At 41.1% G+C, this 23,133-nt stretch overlaps 1 protein-coding gene across 1 annotated transcript; it reads right to left on the reverse strand.

Annotated features, from left to right (window-relative positions):
* Window positions 1-21,528: 21,528 nt before the first annotated feature.
* Window positions 21,529-22,884, reverse strand: MSC (musculin; the record flags this gene model as incomplete). Its single annotated transcript, XM_082283137.1, has 2 exons — window positions 21,529-21,615; window positions 22,363-22,884. The coding sequence occupies 2 exons, from the start codon at window positions 22,882-22,884 to the stop codon at window positions 21,529-21,531; spliced, it is 609 nt and encodes a 202-aa protein (XP_082139263.1).
* Between the last annotated feature and the right edge of the window lie 249 nt (window positions 22,885-23,133).

Below are 23,133 nucleotides of genomic sequence, written 5' to 3' on the forward strand. Positions count from 1 at the left end.
CACTCTATCACATGAGAGTTGCTTTAAGAGAGGGAAATCCAGAAGGCATGTGTTTCCTTATTATATTAACTGGCAAAGAAATTAATGTCACTGATGCACTAGCAAGGAGTGGCAGAACCCTCTCTCTTTAGCCTGACAGCTCTGCAGTGAGGAATATCAGCATTTATCCAGGGTTTGGATAGCAGGAGCTTTTAACTTAGTGGCAAAAATTGAACAGAAAACAGCCGTAGACCAAATAGTGTTCAACTTGTCCATACTCATGAGTTTTCCTTTCATTTTTGTGTCCCACAATATTCAAAACAAGGAAGAGAAGTCTCATGTAAGAGTAAAAGTTTAAAGGTAAGAGCAGCCTTAATCCATGAAAACTACAAGGCCCAAGTATCAAGAGAGTGCAACATTAGTGCAGCATGCATTAATGACAAGAATCATAAGCAAGAATAGTTGTGTGACATTTTGGCTGATCAAAGTTAGATGAGGAAGATTTTCTCCATTTTTGCTTTTTTTTTTTTTTTTCATATGTAATTGCTGTTAACAGCCTTTGCAATGAAACTGTCCTTTCCCCTTGGTCTTTAAAGGGAATAATGAGAAGTGGCTTTTTCTTTGAGGATTATTGCCATCTCCAAGAACTCAGTCTTCCACATCTCAGCAAACCAGATCACCCAGGTCTGGTTTTCGTTGGATATTTGATTTTGGGAGGTTTTCTTTAATTTGGAGGGGACATCAATGCAGAAAGGACACTTCTGAAACAGAGACCTTGAAATAGAAAAATAAATATCATGAGATATGTTGAAATAGAAAATAAATGGATAGAATTGAGGTTTACACAAGCTTACAAGAAGTTTAGGACAAGTTTAGGAAGATTGCTTGATGGAAATAAAACTTGGACAAGATCTCAGTCTCAGTAGACACGAGGGCATGACTGAGACTGAACTGGCTTAATTTCTGAAAGCTGTAGCAAAAAAGTCTATATAAGGAAAATCAGAAAGAGAGGAAAAAGGGAGAAGGAAAAAATGCCAAAAGAAAGCAACCTTCAGGAATGGAGAAAGTTCATCTCAGACAGCAAAACAGTCCTTAAAGTGAAACAAGGAAAATACTTAAATTATCTTCCCAGTCTCAGGTATACTGAGCACATGGAATGTCCTCAGAGGAAGGAAAGAGTGGCTCTCAAGATACTAACTCTGGCTCAAGAAATTGTTGTTTTAGACCAGTGACTGCTGGAAGGTGGAAGGTATGTCAGACAACGATCCCTCTGTGTTCACCCTTTCTGTTATAGTCCTTCCCTAAGCATTTGCTATAACCACTCTCAGAGACAGATTACCAGACAATGCAGACCTTCAGTCTGACCCTGCACTGCACCTCTCAGCTTTTAAGACCTAAAAGAAATGCATGAAATAAACCCAAGCAGCAAGGATTTAAACACAAGTGGCCATAGTGTCTAGATATCTGGATCTATTAAGAAGTGTGTGATCAAAAGCCAAATCCCTGCTGAGGAACCAAAATTGATGAGATCAGTCCAGACACAGGGCTCTGATTCAGCTCAGCTTTCACACTACAAGTTGTAAAGTAATTTATCACTGAAGAAACCCACATATTTGTATCACATTAGCAGAAATTTCCCATGAATAAAACAAAGGATTTTATTTTGTAGCTTTTCTTCAGCCTTAAGAAGCCTTAGAGTAGCCTCTGGTCCCCTATAAAATGAAGAACAAAGATTAATTTGCGATTTACGCAGTAATCTTTACAGTCAAGCATAACAAATAAGCTAACAGATTTTCCAGATGTCCAGAGCTCTGGAGGCACTATTACCAGGACTACGCTGCCCTCTCTTGTACAGAGGGAAATCTGCACTTGGATGTAGTGTTTCAGAGTTAAAAATACCTGAGAGGCTACTGTGCTCTGTACAGGAGGAGAAGGGGTATAAAATGTCCATTTCCAAATCAGTACTAATCAAATGAGACTATAGTTTTGTTATGTAAAGCTGATCCTGTTATTATTTAATACATAAATGATGTTTTCAGACAATATTTCATTGCAGGTTTACCAGGCAAAACACGGTTCTCTCCTTGCAGACTGCACTGCTCATCTGCAAAGCCTACCAACCTTAAAGAGAGAGGCTTAGAGTACACCCCACTGCACTAAAGTGTTTTCACTCTAGAGTGAGACTGGAAGATGTAAACTTTAACTGCCTCAGCTGTCCTTCCCTCAGCCTTGCTCTAGCCCTGCCATACAACCCCATCAGCCATGACTCCTGTTAGAACCTGCTGGATCCTAAGCCCTTCTCTGCTGTGCAAAGTAACAGAACACTCCATAAATGGAGGGGCTTTCTCCTTTCTTCTGCAACAATTTTTTTTTTACTTTCTGTATAATGGCAATTCAGGGGGAAAAAAACACCACAACAATAAACATGTCTGTTTGGGTTGTTAACCTTTGGAATTTTCCAGAAAAAAAATGAAGTAAAAATCAATTTTTTTTTCCCTTAAGTCGGAAAAGATGTTAATTCCTATAGTGATTTCCTAGACTTTTACTCTCTGTTCTTTAAATTTTGGCATATAGGTAAAATTCTTCCCACCCAGTATGAGACACTGGACAAAGAGGGTATACTAAGAATTTGCTTTAACTAGTGATAATTTCTCTAGCTGTCAACTCACTTTATGTTGGAAAGGGTAAATTCTTTGGGATCACATCTAACAGCTTTTCCTCTGTGTATGATGTATATTACCACTGTGTCTTATATTTTCTTCTTGGTTAATTAATTTTCGTTAGTCTCCTGGCTATTGACCCAAGGTACTCCTATTATCCTTAATTTCATCCTAAAAGTTGGTAGATTGACTGAAGGGGATTTCAAGTATTGTCAAAAGTTAAAATGGCTGTTCCTTAGGTAGGAAGCAGCCAGAACAAGCTAGTAAATCTCCTGTTCCAAAAACAGGCTTTGTGCTTTGTGCTGTGTTCTGAGATGAGAAATTTGAGATGTATAAAGCAATCCATTTGCACAAACCCTCTGAATAATTCAGACAAGAATGGGACATCCTGTTTGGTTGGATTTTGTTGCTGTGGTGCCCAGAACAGCCAACTGAGGCACGGGGGCAGGAGGTGTAATAGATGAGATGCAGGAATGCAGAATAGCAGAGCTACAGCACAGGCAGTGAACTGAACCTTGACTTCACACCCCCAAAGGCCTGGCCAGCGTGGCTGTGGAAACTTGATGGGAATAGGTCTTTATCGGACTACCTCCCACCTTGAACCATGGGAGCCAGAAAGGAATCACAGTTCCCTCCTTGGCCTTCTAAGGCAGAGAATGTAGTCTAAATCTAGACCTGCTTTGGGAAAATATGAATAAACCCAGCAGAAACTGCAGTGACTTGAGCTTTCTCACTGGGAAAACAGTTCCCCACACACACAGCCCTTCATTCTCCCCAACAACAGCGTCAATTAATGTTCTGTATGGCTAAGCATGTGCTTTAACCACACTGCTTGTAATTAGCAGTCTCTATTAATACTAGGCATCTGAGACCTGCAAGGTTTGAGTAAAAAGTGCCAGGGCTCAAGTGTTTATGAGCAGTTCATATACAGCAGGAAATTTCTTGTTTTTCTTGAACGGTTGCCCTGTCTGTACTTGCCAAAAACTGCATGGTGAATAGTCATTACCCAATTTAATAGAGATGTGGGCTAAAATTTCTGCTACCTGGTTTTACACATAGGCTGTGGTTAGAGGGGAAAACAGAGAGAAGTCTCATTGCTTACATGTCGGTATGTAATTTAAGTGAAAGCAAGACGTTTGAATAAGTCACTCTGTGTCTACCACCTTAAAGTAGGCTTTTCAATTCTTTGCAATGCTGTGGACTAGTGATAGATGGGAACAAATCCCACATATCCTACCATCATCAATTTTTATGGCAATTCAGAAGCTACTCTTAAAATTAATTTTGCCTTTCACATATATATTTTATTTTGATTATCAGTATGGATTGTTCTGATAGTTTCATTTTGCAACACAACTCATTAAAACAGAGGAGCTTTGTCTCCACCCTTTCTGTGTGTTGTATATTTTAGAAATGGCTTTCATACCTTCTTATTCTTGCATTTATGGTAATTCTGAAGTGTTTGGTTTTATTTAAGATGAAAATGAGTTGATTCTAATTCACTAGGAACAAAATAACTCCATCCATATCCTGTTTACCCCTATGCTCTACTCACAGGACCACAGACTCCTCATGAAACAGGCACTAACTAGCACTGTACTAACAATTTGGTATCTTATTTTGATGCTTGTTCTCTCATAGTTTCAAGTCTGTATTTTGAGTTTGCTAACAGATCTGTTTAGGAACTAGGCAAGTTAAAGGAGCTCAATGCACAAGACTCAGAGCAATTTACTATATAGCAAAATGTCCTTAAGAAAAGGAGGGAGGAGACTGAAAATTTCCTGAAGAGTGAGACAGTCTATCTCCAGCTTAATTTGATAAAACTCAGCCCTTTATCAAGAGATCTGTCTAAATGGTATAGATAAAGCCTATATGGAAAAAGAATTTGCTGTAGTGTTTTTGTGTTGTTTTGTTTTGCTTCCTTTTCTCTTTGATATTTGTTTTTTAGATTATGTTTCTCTTTCTCTTAGATATTTGGAGTCAGTCCATTTTTGTTATTTTAAAGTCTATTGTCCTTCATGTACAAAAATCCATGTGTAGCAATGATGAAGTTTTATATATACAGCTTTATTTCCCTCCAAGCTTCAGCAATATTCATGTTAATTGTTCTTCAGTGTGCCCATAGATATTGAGAATGTTTTTGTTTCTAACAGCCAAGAGGGAATGAAAGGCACAGATTTGCCATACCAGTAAGGATATGCAGTCCCCCCATTAATTACTATCACTTATATACATTCCACTCTTGTAGTAACAGTATAGAAATATTTCTTTTCTCTTTCAAAGAACCCCAATCAGAGACTGGCAGACACAGAAATCCATTTCAAGTTGGTATTGTTGACTTTTAGAGCAATTACAGCAAAGCCAGAAAATATAAAAATTATTTGAGTCTCAGCATATCAACCTGAATAACATTAGCTTTCTTCCACAGAAGAGCTTTGCACTACAAAGTTATTCACATTTATAGAACATCAAAAAAAGTAAAAAGAAGAAAAAGGCAAAGGAAAATGGAGGGGAAGGAAGGAAGGAAGGAAGGAAGGAAGGAAGGAAGGAAGGAAGGAAGGAAGGAAGGAAGGAAGGAAGGAAGGAAGGAAGGAAGGAAGGAAGGAAGGAAGGAAGGAAGGAAGGAAGGAAGGAAGGAAGGAAGGAAGGAAGGAAGGAAGGAAGGAAGGAAGGAAGGAAGGAAGGAAGGAAGGAAGGAAGGAAGGAAGGAAGGAAGGAAGGAAGGAAGGAAATTTGCTTGATATATTGCCAAAATAAAACATTTTCAGACACCACAACAGGTTGATGCAAATTTATACTCTGTGCTCACTACTTAGAAGGGAAAACTTATCCTATTTTTCTAAATCTATGCAGTCAAAAATTGGTCATAACACTTCTTTTCTTTATTGCTAAAAGAAAAAAAACCCAGTAATATAGGAGAACATTTCTATGTGGTTGTCTAGGAACAAATTTCTGAGGCACATATTACGTGTATTCTTACAGCTTAGAGGTGCAAATGGATGTCTCTTCCCCACCCAAACAAGCATTAATTATCTCCCTAAGGCCAGATCCAAACCAAAGATTTGATGGCCATGAGGGCAACTGGTCACTGCTGCAGCTTCTCCTGAATTGTATGATAAAGACTGGGATTTATATCTACTGGAGAGAGCAGGAGAAAGAGGCGGAAGAGAGATCAGCATCAAATTAGCGTTTGTTATTCCTGGCTGACTGCAGGGGGCTCTGGGGATCGGTGCCTGAGGGTAAGTGGGCTGAGGATTAGTAAAATAGCTGGGAAAGTAGAAGAGGACTTATGTACTTCTCCCATGCACTCTGGGAGCAGTAAAAAAAAATATATAATTTCAACCTCTGTTTCCCTCCTTTCAACCAATTTTTCCCTACTACAAAGTTCCTGGAGATCATACAGAGGTAGGTGAAGAAGAAGCCTTGTAAGCAAGAAAAATAAATCAAGGTCTATGGAGAAAAGACAAACCCAAAAGCCAGGGATGGATGACTTGGCATAATACACATATTTTTAAATAGCTGATGCAGCAATTGCAACAGGTAGTGGTACATTCTTGCTACACTGAGATGAATACCATTCTTCTTTGGAAGATAGGCTTGAGTCAGACTAATGTCTTGGAAATGGAACTGGACTTTACAATTCATGCAGTCAATGAGAGATGCTAACATGCTTGTTGTCAATGGAAACTATTTAAAGGTGAACAAAACTGCAGGAAAACTCAGACCCAGTCTAACTACAGACTAGATAGATAGTACTTACCTGTGAGCTTGGAGAGTGAAAATGATCTGCCCTTTGAAATTTTCCTCTTCCCTGAGCTTAAACTAATTTTAAAAGGAAAGATTTTTACAGACATAAAGAAAAATTTTCAGCAGTTTCTGAAGCTAACAGAAATAAAAAATAGAAGCTGCAAGCAGACATATAATGAAATGTGAGAATGTACAGAAAAAACAATTGTTTAAGCTTAGAAACAGTATAAACTGATAAAAAAGGCACAGATATTTGGCTGCAACAACTTTTTTCTCCAGCTACAACAGCAAATATTTTCCATCTTAACTTCACCATGGGCTACAAGAATCTGGCACATTCTGCTCTCTGAAGACACTATAAGAATTAAAGGTCACTGAAATTTCTAGCAAAGACAGTATGGATAAAACTGCATCCTCCTCCCTGATGGGGGATTTTGATGCACATTAGCAGGTGTTCTGAGAATCCTAAATTGTCATAACAATAATTCATCAAATGAACTGAAGGCTCAGGTATCAGAATAGTACTACAAGCACAACAGAAAAAAAACCCTCAGCCTTTAAATTTCTGTAACTCATAGTCCTTTGTTCTTAAAGTTGCTTCATAAGAGGGTAGAAGCTGTAGGAAAATAAATCTAGTTGTCTGACTATGGATTAAGACCTGGAATGTGCAAACAAAGGAATTTTTTATGCCTTTGAACATTTGAAAAGCCAAATTCCCCCAGATACCAATCTCTGGATAGCTGAACACTTTATCTACCTTGATCTTTTTTTTTTTGTTTTTTTCTTCTGCATAATAGATATGTAAAATATTCTTTCATCTATGTCAAATAGAGCCGTAAAATATTTGGACATATGCCTTATTTGGAAAAAATAGAAAGTTATTTTTATATATTATTATGTTTTACCAAGTCTATGGGCCAGATAAAAAGGACAAAAACTGTGCTGGTTCAAACTGGCAATTCGGTGCAGCGTATTGAAACAGAACATTGTACCTTGGGATTCAGTGTGTTTTGCTGATAAATGCAGATACTGTTAATTTCTAACCCCAGCATTTTGAGTACTTATTTTGAAAATGTGTTGCTTTGATTAGGAAAATTTGTTAAAATTTATTTTGGTAGTTTTTATCTGGGTTTGTTGGGTTTTGGTTTTTTTCCTCCTGAATGATAGGTAGTATCAGCCTGTATTTTAAAACTGTAAAGTAAATGCTCTTGAATAAGAGTCAAAAATTAAGCAAGCTGTGGTGTGCAGTGGTGTAAAACTGTTACTGGGATGAATTCAGGCAGAAAAACATTACATCAAACCCTCAAGTGTGAACTGAGTTGCATGATTTAGTCTAACTGAGCAAAGTTGCTTTATTTACCTCAGGTTTTATAAAATGACAAAATATGAACATTGAAGTGTTCAGAACTAGCCCCTTACAAAGACTGCATTATAGTCCCTTTCTTTGCTTGAATTTTTCCAAACGTCATGAAATAAGAACAAATGATTCCTTGGGCAAATTATTTCAACCTCCAGTCAAATTTCACATGCTGGTTGTACTATTTTTTCCCACACAGCCTAAATGCATCCTCTTGAATGGTAATTTTTTTTCCTGTCATCACAAATTCAATCTCCTCAGAAAAATGCCTTCACATTAAGTACCCTTTGACATAAATAGCGAACTGCTGGGCATAAAGAATTGCTCTAAGTTCAAATGAATGTGAAAAAAAGTTATTGTTATGCTTTAAAAGGTCAGACAAGTGCATAATGGCTCTAGTATGGTTTTGTTTGAGCACATTGGTGTACATGTGCTCATGCAGGCCCATATGCCTGGCACATCAGATTCTTGGAGCTGCTGGTAGGCAATTTCATTGAGTGTCACCCTTTGACTCTAAGGAGAAGCTTGTTAATGCATCCTTTCCTCCCGTTGCCCCAGCGAGCCAGAGGGAATCTGGATCTCACACCTTCTCTATGGTTCTGGGATGTCCACCTCTTGGACAGCAGATGTGTTATTCTCTGCTATCTGAGTGAGGTCCCTTCGTGCTACCACATTTTGGAGGTGTTGAGCTTGGCACTATCACTGCTTCAGCGAAGCCATTTATTTAAGTATAGGCATCCAAAATATATGCCTTTACTGGGAAGGGAACTATGGCAAGTCATGAAAAGTAGGTCTGGAGGGTTTCAGCTTCTCTACAAATGATCTTAGCTGCTATCTAAGTTATATACCTAAAATTAGAAGGTGTGCACATTCCCTATAGTTTTAAAAGTGAATATATTGCTTGGTGTCACTTTACTGGAAATGGGTAAACCACACAGTAAATTTAGAATTTGCTGTTTCAAGGGACTATTTTTTTTTTCACAGAAGCATAAAAATTTCAGTGACAAGTTTGGGGGGTTTTTAATTCCTACTGAATTGACTGGGAAATACATAATCTGAAGCACAAAGAGCTTCTGAAATACTCTGTAATAATAATTTCTTGTGATTGTTTCATCACTTTGGTTATCCACTGGTACAGGCTTATATTCTGAAATCTACTGGGTCCAAGACACTTTCAGCAGTCACAGTTTTAGGATGATCTACTCTTGAGGAACTCAGCTAAGATCCCACAGTTTATGTTTTGAACATCATATTTGCAAGTTTTCTTGGCCTTTTGTTGCTTTCTTGGATTAAAACTGTAAAGAATTCAACTGTAAGATTCAAATGAGCATTTAATCCTACAGAAGGATTTATTACAGTGGCAAAATGATTGCTTCAAGAAAACTTAAATACCAGCATATGTAAACAATCACTCCTGTGTTTAGCTGACGTCCTAATTTATAAAGATTTACTCTGGGATAAAATGTGCTTTTACCCTGAGGTCCATTGTGTATGGTAACATAGAACAGAGATGGAGAAACTGCAAGTGGGAGGAACTGTGTGTCAGAGACATGGGACTGCAGTGATACATTGATTTGGAAGCAGTGTACTCTGTCCCTTCCTTGTTCCATCCCCAAGAGACCACCTAAGAAAACTGGAAAGAAAACAATTCTACATTTTCTCAGACACCTTTCATCAGAACAAGGTGAACAAAATCTAATAAGGCAGATGAAGGAAGAGGGTTTTGTACATCCCTATTCACCGTCCAGATGGGGCAACCCAGCTTTTCATCTCTGAGTCTTTCACAGTCTACACAAAGTAGGCTGCCTAAAGGGTCCTACTACCCTCTCTGTAAGGTCTGTTGCAGTCTGAAACTGTCAAGATCTTTAGTCCAAATCTATTGTCTATAGATAAAATCTGAAACTCTGCCTGGACAAATATCCCATGTTTGGAAGACCGTTTTCAACAAGGAAAAATCTATTTTCTGTGGCAAGATGAAAGAAGCTTTTAAATGAAGCTGTTCTACTTCATGCTTGGAGAGCTAGTGACAGAAAATCATAAGGAAAGCCAAAACAAATCAGAGAGTCAGTCATCACATCTCATCTGTATTTTATCTGTGCTCTGAGTGTGCAAGGAACATTAGGGCACAATTCAAATTGTAGAGTTTCATAGGATTTCTTTTGTCCAGAACCTAGCTCTCCACCATCAGGGATACATTCTTAACAGGTTAGAGATTTACGTCAAGCAATGCAATATCAGGCCAAGATGAGTGATGAATCAGCCCTCCTTAAAGATGCTTAGTTGTTAAAATTTTAAGGAAATACAGGTTAAGGAGGTAGAAGTGCTTTGCTTCAGGAGCTGAAAAAATTTTTGTTCTGATGTACTAAAATGACTTTTTTTTTTTTTAGACTGGTAATGTTTTTCATGCTGGATCACTGCTCCTAACATGAACTAGAAGAGCAGAGAGAGATAAAATCTGAATGTGCTAAATTCTTAGAATGAATCTCACCCCACTGATGTCAAAATTTTCATCCAAGTCAGTATTTCATTACTACATTTTCCAGTCAATATGGATTTTAGCTTATCAGCTGAGAGTCAGAGTGAAAAGGTGAAGGTACAAGGAGACACCTCAAATTTCTGGAATGGTTGCTTTATGAGAAAGAACATAGGGACACAGTATATCTAGGTATCATTATAGTGCCATTTCTGCTATTCCTACAAGGGTGGTACTGATAGTAGTAGATTTTCCTAACTGCAGTCACTGCTGCTCTGTTGAATCAGTCTATGGATAGAGGAGGAAGAAAACCCTTCTGTGTTTTTTCTTTATCTGACACAGATCTTCTGGCTTAAGAAGTGGTATGTCTCCTCCTCTTTGTTCAGACTGCATCCCTTGTTCTGTGTTTGGAGAGATAAGACTGAAGCTGCTACCTAATATAAGCAGATGTGAGGTAGGATAAGCTGTAATAGGAAGATGTTTTATTTCTTTAATTCCTGTGCAAGGATGAGGAGCTGTCAGACCAGATAAGAAGCAATGGGACAAGTTTTATGTCTTTCATTCCTGTGTTTAAGGTAATAAAGGGAAGAAATATGAAGTGTCTTGTACATCTGCTATGCTAGCCATTGCTGGAAAGTTGCCAGCTTCAGGTCTTTGGGAATGTATGAGCCTTTGCTCCTATTGCCTCGGCACACAGCTGAAAACAACTATGCTGCACAGTGCAAGACTGCATTTGACTCCTGTCCCTCCCAGCCCAGGCACGTTCCCTGCATTACTACTGCCTTGTCACCACTGTTGTCCTGGCCCTGACCTTTTTCAGAGCTGACTTTGAGAAATTATTCCTTACTGGATGTTTTGAATGTCTTAAATCAGGTCAGCCTCACTTTTCCTCCCTCAGTACTTTGGGTATAAAATCAATATTTAGCAATGAATGTGTAACACTGTGTTTATTTCATTAAAAAGTTAAGAAGGTTATGCAAAGGGGTTGATTCAAGTAGGTCTCTTGTACTGGAGCCACAGAAAATCTCTTTCTTATCTAAAGAAAAAAAATGAGAGAGAGAAGAGATAAAAGGACCACTCAGTCTATGAAAACATCTGTACAGTTTGTCATACTGTGTTTCTATAATTAGATATTTACCTTCTAATTATCTAAAGAGAGTCATAGTAACAAAATATTGCCAATTCTTTTACTTAGTTTTATTTACTCCTAGAAGGTCTGAATGGTTTTTGGAGCTCAAGGCATACTTGAACACCCTCAGGCAAGTACGGCACAGAGAAATGAGAAGTTCAATATTATTACACAGCACAGGCAATGAGAACATTCCCTGTCTCTCATTCTGACCACAAGATGTAGCTGTCCCTTTCCATACTGACCCTTTCATTCCAGATTACAGGCTGGCATTACTTACCAAATAAAACAGCCAATGTAAATAGACAGTGCCTCAGGGGAGCCTGTGCTGGAAAAATACACCATGAGCAGGTGATAGAGTGTCCCCAGGGTCCTTCACCACAAGATGTACCAGCCTTGATGGGAGAGACACAAGATCTGCTGGGGCAAGGACCATCCTGTGGCTATAAACTGGCCAGGGGTGAGCCAGGGCTGAGCTGGCAGGCCTGTAGGTGCAGGCTGGACCCTGCATCCTGGGAGGGTCCCCTCCCTCCCACCTTCTTTTAATGCTTTTATTTTGTTCTGGGTAAGGTGCAGTTGGTGCCACACTATATGGAGCCGTGTACATGCCACCTTTGTGCCTGCTTCGTGTTCCTGTGTTTCTTCTTGACCACACTGGCAGGAAATCAGGGTGCCAGGGACATTCAGGCAGTCCAGAGACCCATTGGATCTGTAGGCAGCCTGTGCACACACAGACCCCCAGCAGGAGACTCCTTAGGCCTCACTGTCCGTGGGGTTACTTTAAACCAGTTGATTGAAGGAGCCATCACTGGTACCAAGGGTCCTAACACTATTCCTACTGCCATTCCTAAAGCTGATCCTCACATCACTCATTCCTAATGCTGTGGGCAATCACCAACCATATGAAGCTCAACAAGAGGAGGTTCCAGATTCTGCAGGTGGAGTAAGGGAACTCTGGATGTATGGATAGACTGGGGAATGAGCTGCTGGAAAGCGGCAACGCAGAAAAATACCTGGGGGTCCTGGTCGATGGCAAGCTGAACATGAGCCAGCAGTGCCCTGGCAGCCAGGAGGGCCAAGAGTGTCCTGGGGGGCATCAGGCGCAGCATCACCAGCCGGGCAAAGGAGGGGATTGTCCTGCTCTGCTCTACACTGGGGCAGCCTCACCTCAAGTGCTGGGGGCAGCTTTGGCCTCCTCAATAAAAAAAAGACATGAAACTATTAGAGAGTGTCCAAAGGAGGGCAATGAGGATGATGAAGGGCCTTGAGGGGAAGCAGTAGGAAGAGTGGCTGAGGTCACTGTGTCTGTTCAGCCTGGGGAAGAGGAGGCTGAGGGGAGACCTCACTGCAGTTACAACTTCCTTGTGAGGGGAAGAGGAGGGGAAGACATGGATTTCTTGTCTGTGAAGACCAGTGACAGGACCTGGGGGTACGGCCTGAAGCTGCGTCAGAGGAGGTTTAAGTTCACCCAGAGAGTAGTTGGGCACTGGAACAGGCTCCCCAGGGAACTTGTCCCATCACCAAGCCTGACAGAGTTCAGAAAGCCTTTGGACAATGCTCTCAAGCACGTGCAGGGCGGGGAGACGGACTTGATGATCCCTGTGGGTCCCTTCCCACGCAGCTCCCCTGTGATTCTGCGATTCCGTGGCTCTGTGATCCCAACGCCGCTCCGGACGTGCACCTCGGCGCAGCGGCCGCCGGGCGGCGCCCGTGCCCCGCCTGAGGGGCCGATCCCGGCGATCCCGGCGATCCCGGCGATCCCGGCCGGGCGGGCCCCGGCTCCCCGCCCGCCTGCCCGGTGCCGCGGGAGCGCCCGCAGGAGGAGCGAGGGGGCAGCAGGGGCCCGGGGAAGCGCCTCTGGCACGCCTTGGGGGGCAGCGGAGCCCGGGGGCGAAGGCGGCACTCTCGAACACTAAAATGGGACGGGTGCTGCCCAGTGCCAAGAAAGGAGGTGCCCGCTCTGCTCAAGGTGCAGAGGACTCCTAGTATGTGATGCTGATGCTCCTTTACTAAATAAAGCAGTGCTTGGGAGTGAGTGAACAAGCTCACAAGATGACGGTTGGACTTGGTGATATTAAAGGTCCTTTCCGACCCTAATGATTCTGTCATTCTATGATTCTAAGCGGCCTAACTAGATAACCTTCCTCTAGTCCTTTCTGTAGATTTATTGAAATATTTTTGAAGTGGTGAGTATGCTCATCCCCCCTGAAATGTGTCCAAACCCATCATAGCCCTTTCGGCTGTATCTGCAGGCTTTTTATGAATCAGTTTTTCTCTTTGTTTCACCTGATTTTTTTTCCTCTTGCTCATGTCTCCCAGCCAGCTGCCAGTTCTCCAGGAGTCACCTCGGAAGAGAGCCAGGCACATGTCTCAATGACAGAGAGGAAACACTTGTGCCAGCCAGAGATGCTGAAGGCCACCCGGGGCTGTCTCCTCACCATCATTCAGAGACACACTTTAATATCACCAGAGTTTGGGAACTGTGTCTTTCTGGAGCTGTAGGTATCCAAAGTGGCTGCTGTCAGGAAAATTCTGTAAGTCATAATTTGTCTATTCTGTCATAAATGTTGAAAAAAAAAGAGCTTTTTTGGCTTTACAATAATGACAGTGTAAAGGCATATCTGAGAAGTGAAAAAAAAAGGTTTTATTTCATAATTCTTACTTGAGAAATACACTGAAAACCTGGAAGAGGAAATAGGGATTGTTATGTTGCTTTGGTGCCTCATGTACAATGACATTTTAGTGTTAAACTACACTCAGAAAAAAATTATCTGCTGTCTTTCAATCCACTGCTAGACTTGCCACTGTCTTGCACACTGGGGCATATATTACAAGGAAGATGGTCATAAAACCTTAAATCACTCACCTATTTTGCTCAGGGAAGTGGTGGAATCACCATTCCTGGAAGTGTTCAAAAAACCATATATATGTGGCACTTGGGGATACAGTTTAGTGGTGAACATGGCAGTGGTGGGTTAGTGGTTGGACTCAATGGTCTTAGAGGTCTTTTACAATCCTAAGGATTCTATTCAGCTTCAGCAGTCGGATCTACACTGTAATGTCAGGATTTCCATTCATTTCGCTCTGATGTTTGGTAGCATCCTGATCAGATGCTGAAGATGAAAACTTCTTGGTGACAGATACATAAGAATGAAGGGATGCATGGTCTTCTCTGCCTAGAAGAACTTAAAACAGAGAAAAGTCCAAACCAAATATAAAACACAGGAGGTTCTGGGAACTAGAGACTTCATTTGAAATACAGAGGTTATGTGTAAGGTACTAAATAGCATAAAGGGCTCTTCTACAAAGACTGTCCTCTGGTTGTGAGGTCACCTGCCCTGGGCTAGTTTGTGTGCATACTGCTTATGACTGTGCACTCTCAATCTTCAGAATAAGGTGACTTCATGTAAACCGTATGTTGTGAATGATCCCTATCCACTGCTGACTCGCAAACTATGTCTTGGCAGTGCTTGGGAGAATGGCACGTGTCCCATACCTAAACCACAAACCATGCAGGGACCTCTCCAACCATGTAACAGCACAAACACTGAAGCATCTTGATACCATTACTTTTTAACTTGTGACATCTCCATGGGGCAGGTTTAGTGTAGGCTACGGTACAAATCATAATATGCTTACATGTATATTGTGTATTTCAGCTCAGGAGCCTAGCTGCAGTCCCTTTGCACAGGGAGCATGGGAGGGGGGACTCTCAAACGTCAGTCATCCTTGGCATCTGTTCCAAAACTTGAAGTGGTGATCAAAGGGATAACAGTTTTGGAAGTGGTGTTAGCTTATGGTAATTCTCTCGTACAAACTTTGGATATCCCCACTTGATACAGTATGAACAGGTCATGGAGGTAACTGGTGTGTTTTACTTAGGGTAGGGAAGGCAAAAACAGGGTGGTTCCAACCACATGGGGCTATTTCTATCCTAGAAGGAGGATTTTTTTTTTTAGTTTATTAAGCCTAGTGAACAAAGATGTTTATGACATAATTTGCATCACAGGTTTAGGAAGAATTACACAAAATGGAAAAGAGAACTGAAATTTTTGTTCCCTGAGATAAAGGTAGGGCTGTATCATAGGATGAGCAAACACCACAAAGCAGGTTGCTATTAGAAACAGATTGGTATCAGGTCCTGTGGTTACAAGTGAGAAATAATCTTCAAAGCATATGTATGACACATAGTTACACCTCAGCCAAGATAAGATGCCTAAGGACTGTCTTTCAAAAGAGTTTTCAGTTCATGCTTCATAACATCACTGTTATGAACATAACATAACACATATGTGTCATGCTGTTAAACATTTAAGCTTGTAATCCAAATATCTGTACAGACAGCTGAATTTCATACATTTATCTCCATGTACCTCCAGCGGACCCTTCATTTTTAATGGATGAAGACAAATTTACTCTTGAGGAGAGGTTCCTTATTATGGTCTGCTTGTACATTTTGCTTGGTTAGGTTCTGTCTCCAGTTACTTCTGTGAACAGAACTTCACCATTTTGGCAGTTTAGTTTTAACCTAGGGGTCTTACAGAAAATCGTTCAATTTTCTCTTTGGTTTTTTCCCCCCTCTTTTTCCCATGTGAAAATACTGTTTACTCAATCCTTCCCCAAACACCACAAGTTTTGCTCTTTTTCCTATGAAAAGGGCAAGAATTGGGCACAGCCCAAATGAATGTGATGTGTGTTTTTCCTGTGTTGAAATTTAATTGTGATTCTGGGGTTTGAGCGCCCCAGAGGTCTTCCTGCATACACAGGGTGACCTTTTATAACCTTCACAGTTATACAGAGCTATCCTAATAGGCCTTACAAGTCTCAAGCATATCCATACATAGCATGAAAATGTCACACACAGGAATATAAGACTTTTTCAGGACTTCAAATCACCTGCCTAGTAAATAGCAATGAATTGCTCTCTTTTTTTTGTCCCCTCTGAAGAGGACAAAATTCAAAGAATACAGTAATTGCTTGTGCTGTTCCAATCCCAATTTTCTATGAATAGTCATGTCTGCATTTACCTCTTATCTTTTACTGACTATGGGACTTAAGGTGCTAATGATGTAGCTTCTGCCATCACAGCAACTTGGAATTAAAATTAAAAAGTGATCCATTCATTTTTGGATTACCATCCATTTATCTTATTCTTGTTGTTTCTGTGAAAATTCCTATAAGATAAAGTTGCTGTTTTCCATGCCCTTCATACATGCTGTGCTCACTACAGACCTTCGTAAACGCTTACACAGTGATGCAATTCTTTGCTATTCTCATGACTTTCTGTCCCAGATGCTGAGCAGTCTGTTTGCTTGGATTGGGGTTATGTTTTTGTAAATATTCTGACTCACAGCTCTGCCTGCTTTGTTGTCATAGAGAACTGTTCTTGTCACATTCTGAATTATTTTTAATCCTGGAAATGTGAATTCTTTTTAACAATTCCACCACAATGAAAAGATAGAGTGGTTTCCTTTGCTTGCTAAATTCCAGTCACATCGAGGAAGTTCTCAGTTTTGCTTGATTTGTAGGGTACATAACGATATTAATCCTTTCAGCTGTCTTAACTTTTGTAGGAATTTTAAATCTAGTAAGATTCTCACATGCTGCATTCTAACGAAGGCAGTTTTAGTAATTTTTTACTAATTTGCATTTACACATTTTTCAGAGCCAAGGAAAATACTGAGACCCATTCCTTCTTAGTGCCTGAATCGTAACCAGCCTGCACTCTGATAGCATAAGTCTCTGCATAATGTAGCAACTCATCCCAATGCCCTCTTGTCAGAGTATAATAAAACTTTAGATGTAGGCATTTAGGGTCTGCAAGACAGCTCAGCATCTGTCCTCTGTGCATGGAAGAAAATATCTGTGTACACGTCTTTCAGCTGGAGTGGAGTGTGATAAATTCTGTCCAGTGGTAGAACTTAATTCTTAGGTATAATTGCTGTTAATCTTGGTGAGAACCTGCACTGCCATATCAAGTGCAAATTCACTATTACATAGAATTAGTTACTTGTGGAGAAGTGACTATTGCTGAGTAGAATGGGCAGCTTTGAATGTTATTTCATCCAAATAAATATGCATTATTTGCTTATAAGGTTACTATAAGCTTGTATTGTTGGGTGGCTCTAAATCCCCCTTCCCCCTTCTTTTTAGCTTCCTTGGTTCATATAAAGTTGAGAAATTTAAACCTGCCTATGTTCTTCCCAACATTAGATATTTAACTAAAACATTTGATATTTAACTGAATGATGCAGTCGGTCCTCTTAGGGTCCTTTTAGAGTCAATAAAGAAAGACAGAACAACTTTCAGATACTTATTGAGATCTTAAAATTAATTTATTCAACTCCCTCTTTCACCTGGGAGACCCCTATGGCAACTGTACTGCTTACATTTACTGCTTAGACCTTTACTTAGCCAAAAAAAAAATTTTTTTTAGTCAGAATCCTTAGATTGTCTGAGACTTCTTTTAATAGTACATGTATAAAGGTACTAAGATGGAAAAGTATGGCTTAGGTATTTTTTATATGCAAACTATGTTTCTTTCGCTCAGAATTGTTAACATTTTCAGTATGAGAGACATATTTTCCTTGTGTAAGCAAACACATGCATTGGAAAGGAATGGTTTCATGATGGAGGCTAATCATCTGCTCCATCAGATTCCCACACAGAATAGAGAACAAAACAAAGTTCCACACAACATTTGTATTAATCTAAAATCATAAAAATATTGTTGGGAACCAAGTGTTCCTCTTTATATATGGACTGTTTGCCCTGAAAATCAATGCAGGTATTCTGCCAGTCAGATATCACATGAAGCAGGTTTTGGCTGAGTATCAGTTGCAGGTGATTTGGCATTTTATTTGTAAAACAGCTTCAGCGAGATCTGCATAAGGGTTAATCAAGAAGGGTTCATCTTTTACCTTGTGCAAGGAATATTAATATAACCAAAAGTCATCAAGCATAAACTTGCCACGTCTAATAAAAATGTATGTGTTTCTTACTTTCTGTGCTTGTGAATTGTAAATATGTGAGGTAGTTCTTCTTTTTAAGTCTCCCTTCCACACATCTCTATAACAACAAAATGAAATTAATTTACTAAATCTAAAACAAATGAAATTAATTTACTTTATCAGGTTGGCAAAAACTTAATTTTAAAAAAAAAAAAGAGGAAGACCTTTATTATCTTTCAGTAGAATCCGTTAATGCTTAAAAATAGCATTTTAGAATGTTTTGTTCACCTCATTCAGATAAAGAACTGATATGACTTTCATCTGACTTTAAAAAATGTTTCAAAACTGAATGCGTGTATTTTTGGTGTGTCTTTATAGGTGAGGAATGCCAGAATATATGACCTACCTGGCATTTCCCTGCAAAGACAGCAGCCTTCATCTCAGGACAAACCCACAGGGAACCTGTTCAATTACCTGATCTTTTTCTTAATCACATAATAGCTCTTACTGAGAGAGAAGAAAATTAATTTACTTTTTAAAAACAATATTTATGAACCCAAGGATTAAAATTAATGATTTGAAATAACAGCTCCTTATTTTAGGAATCCAAACATCCCTAATTGCTGTATTAAGAGAAGTAAGTATACACTAATACATATATCTCTATCTAGAGATATATGAAAAGAGAAAAAACTGAGTCTTGTACAACATTCAGTATCTAGAACCTGTCATTTTCTCTCCAGATTTTGACCTGAAATGTCACCTGTGGCCACTGTTTGCTTCTGTTCTAAAACCACTGATGGTCTGTTGGGACACTGCCATCACATGGATGTGCCTGTTACTGTAACAAATGCAGTAAGTGCATTCATTGCTTTACAAAGAAAGTATTCCTATATATTATGCAGCCACAAAGAAAAATGTACTTGAGAGCATGTAGTATGGTGCATCGATGGAAGCAATCCCGTTTTTTTTTTTCATGTCACACTCCTCACCCCCAGTTTTGATCTACTGTATTTGCTTAACATAACCACTTCATATTTGGGCATATACACTGAACATTTTTTTCCATCACTCTGCATGGACCTTTCTAGAATGTTTAAAGTTCTCCAGCTTTCCTTGTTTTTCTGATCTCCTGGAGTTGTTAACCAATTACAGCTGGGATCAAGGCCAAAACCAGCTAAGTATCACAACCGAGATTATCTCAAGTGGTACCTTAGTTAAACTGCTGAATAATCTTTTCTTTAGGGTTCAGATAAACATTCGTTGAGTTTTCTCATACCTTATGCCTTCCTAAAGGGCCTTCATTTTTTTCTTTTTTGTTTATGTTCTTTTCTCTTTATAAAGCTTCCTAGAGGAAGTGAGGTGGAGTCCCACCTCTGCTACATTAACTGCAAATTAGGATAGCCCTCTTCCTTCACAGACTTTCTCTGGAAAAAAAATGGAAGATAAATTATATTATGGTTTCTGTACAGCTTGTCCCCAAATCACTAAAAGTAACAATTTCAGCAGATCCTGGACTGTGCTTTCATTTTATTTTGCAGTGACTCTGGATTATTTTACCTTTCACAAGAAGAAAAGCAGTTTTCTGCAGTTCTCCTACTTACAGGACACTACCAATAGTCAGACTTGGTCTTCTATGCAGTATTTCAAACCAGAAATCCATGACATAGGATGACCTGGCAACAGATTAGGTTAAACTGTTTCTTGTTAAACAAATATTTCTTTCTCCTCAATGCATATATGAGGAAGAGGTGGCTTTTTCTTCTCTAAAGCAATTCAGTTTTCTCCCTTACTGTGAGTTAACTGCTGATACAATATTTTGAGAAAAAGAAAATCTTATCTCAGGAGTTTCAGTCTTAAAACAGGAAAATTTTGTTCTCAACTAGGAAAACTCATCCAATTTTCCCACTGCAAAAATACAGATGAAAGCAAAACACATTACAGAAGGAAATGTAAAATGACAAAGAACAGCAAAAGGAGCTATAACACTATATGACATTGATTTCTTAACCTACATTTATTTTTCTGCTTCACAGAAGAGAATATTACAGAGCATTCCATAAGCTGTTAAAACTTGGTCATCCCTGCTGATTGATATAGTACTGTACCTTGAATGAATTGTTTGGGGTGAAAGTGTTCTTATCTGACTCTGTTGCTGGAGATATATCTGCTCTCAAGAGATGGGAAGATAATTGTGTTTACAAAAGTGGGTTTAAAGAACATGCATTACAGAGACACTCACGTATGGATGCAGCCACACACTATCACAGTACCAGTGAGTCATTGTAACCAAGCTTTTAATGTCATTTATAAAAAAATAGAGTTATTTACATTTGCAACTTATTTGATAGCATCCGCTTTTGTTACAATGTTTGAAACTGTGAAGAAATGACACACTAACTCATTTGAGAGCAAACTTTTCAATGATAAGCATAACAGTACAGGAAAAATATTTGAAACACTGTGAATTCTTGTTATTTTGCAGCATCATACAAACACATTCTTTACAACACATGCACCTTGGGCTTACAGTAAGCAGAATTCCCTTCCAGATTAAGGCACAGAAACTCCCCCATATTTCTAGGGACAGTCCCACATTCTTACACGTGGCATTTCAAGACATAGCCAAAGGAATTACTATAATTCCAGTGAGTGGTAGCAGAATGTGTCCACTTACACATTTTAAGAAAACTCTGGTCAAAGGGACCAAAAGAAAAAAAGTATGACTAATTGCATAGTTGCAGTAAACCATATCCATGAATACAAAAGCCATCAAAATATATTATAAATCTATCTGACTTTCAAAGCTACTTTAAAATACTGTTTTGCTTTACAATACAAATAACACTGTTTGGGGTTAGTCTGTAGAATTGTATTTTGGTCCATGCTGTTAATTTTATATCATTATATTCCTCTTCCATTAGTTTAAAAGCCTCAGAACAGCAGGTCCTCAGGCAGTGGTAAGAATGATGAAGCCAAGTCTTAGACTTCAGCTGCTGCAGTCAGTTCATAAAAACTATCATTTCAACCGCCTCCATTCTTTACTGCTTTAAATAATCTGCCCTCAAAACACTAAGGGGAAAGAATGATGAGGGATGCAGATTTAACACTGTTAGAGATGGGGGTTTGCCCCATCTTCTAGTCCTGAGACGATAAGTCACAGCTCTTAAAAATATCCAACCCATTAAAAAAAAAGATCAACAAAAATAAAAAAAATCTCCAATTTAGTCTGACTATGCAGTAGTTCCACATAATCGGCTGGCAGTAGAAACTTCTTTGGTGTCAGAGTCAGGTCTTCCTGAAACCACAAACGGCCAAGTCTGTAAGCAAAAAAAAAGGGATTTCATATTAAAAGAAAGTTTATCCTTGTATGAAACTGGAGCTTTATTACTGATAGATGTCTAACTCTGGTTCAGTTGCAAACACGTCATCATGTTTTAGTCCCTGTGGGAAGCACAGAGAGAGCTGAGTTCCTCTAACAAATATTTTCATTACGTTTTTCATTATAATTAAATGCTCCACAGAAGGTCTGCAATGGTTAGCAACAATGTTCTCATCTAGACTGCAACGTTTCTCTTGCTTTGAAACGCTTTGCACCATTTAATAAATAAAAAGCATATAAACTATTCCAAAACAATCACTGCTGTATATAAGAAAACGTTTTACCCCTGTGACAAGCATCGGGCGTTTAATTCTGTACCGATGAACTCATGACGCTATGCTTGTGCTGCAGGCCAGCCCGCAGACCGAGTTACTCCTTTTTCGGACACTAAGCTTGCCTAATGCCCGAGGAATGTAATCTTTAGGGTCCCCTATTCCGACTCCCCAGGACTGACACACCCGCCATCACCGAAGCCCAAGCGCAGCCCTGGAGTCGCCCACGGTGCGAGGGCCACCGGGGATTTGCGGGGCAGCCAGGGCCGCCCCGCCGCTTCTTCCAGGGCGGGCACGGCCTGAGCGCTGCCACCCTGCCCGGGGCACCGGCCCTGCGGGGCTGCCCCGAGCGCCGCCCGGGGGTTCCCCCGCGGGTGCCTCTCGCCGCATCCCGCCCGCCCCCCGCGCCGTACCAGGTTGACGGGATGGACGTAGCCATTCTCGTAGCGGTCCTCCTGCAGGAGCTGCCGGAGGTGGGCGATGTAGCTGGACGCCAGGCGCAGCGTGTCCAGCTTGGAGAGCTTGGTGTCGGGCGGCACCCAGGGCAGGCTCGTCTTCAGCCGGGAGAACGCCTTGCTCAGCACCCGCATCCGCGCCCGCTCCCGCGCGTTGGCCGCGTTGCGCTGGGACTGCTTCCCCTCGGGCGGCGGCCCCCGCGGCCCCGACGCCGCCTTCTTGCCCCCGGGGCCGCCGCCCCGCGCCCGTTTCCTCTTGCAGCCGCTGCCCGCCGGCCCCGCCGAGCAGCTGCCCTCGCCGTCCTCTTCCTCCTCTTCTTCCTCCTCTTCCTCCTCCTCCGCCGCCGAGGAGTTGTCCCCCGAGGGGTAGAGCTCGCCGCGGGGCTGGCGCTTGGCCGGCGGCGGCGGGTAGTCCAGCTGCAGCGCCCGCAGGTCCATCTCGGGCAGCTCCTCCGCCTCGCTGCCGGAGCCCGTGGACATGGCCCCGGGCGGGCGGCGGGGAGGCGGGCAGCGCAGGAGGCAGGCGGGGGCGGACGGCCGAGCCGAGTCGGCCCAGAGCGGGGCGGCCCCGCCGCGGAGAGTCCGTGCCGGGGCGGGGGCGCGGGGGGGCGCGGAGGGGGGATGCGCCCCTTGACAGCGCTATATATCGGGTGTCCGCGGAGCGAACCATCTGCCGGGCGGAGGGGAGGAGAGGGGCGCGGGGCGGGGGTCGGGCCCGGCGGAGCCCCC

The sequence above is a fragment of the Coloeus monedula genome (genome assembly GCF_965178545.1).
Source record: "Coloeus monedula genome assembly, chromosome: 1".
In the NCBI taxonomy this organism is placed as follows: domain Eukaryota; kingdom Metazoa; phylum Chordata; class Aves; order Passeriformes; family Corvidae; genus Coloeus; species Coloeus monedula.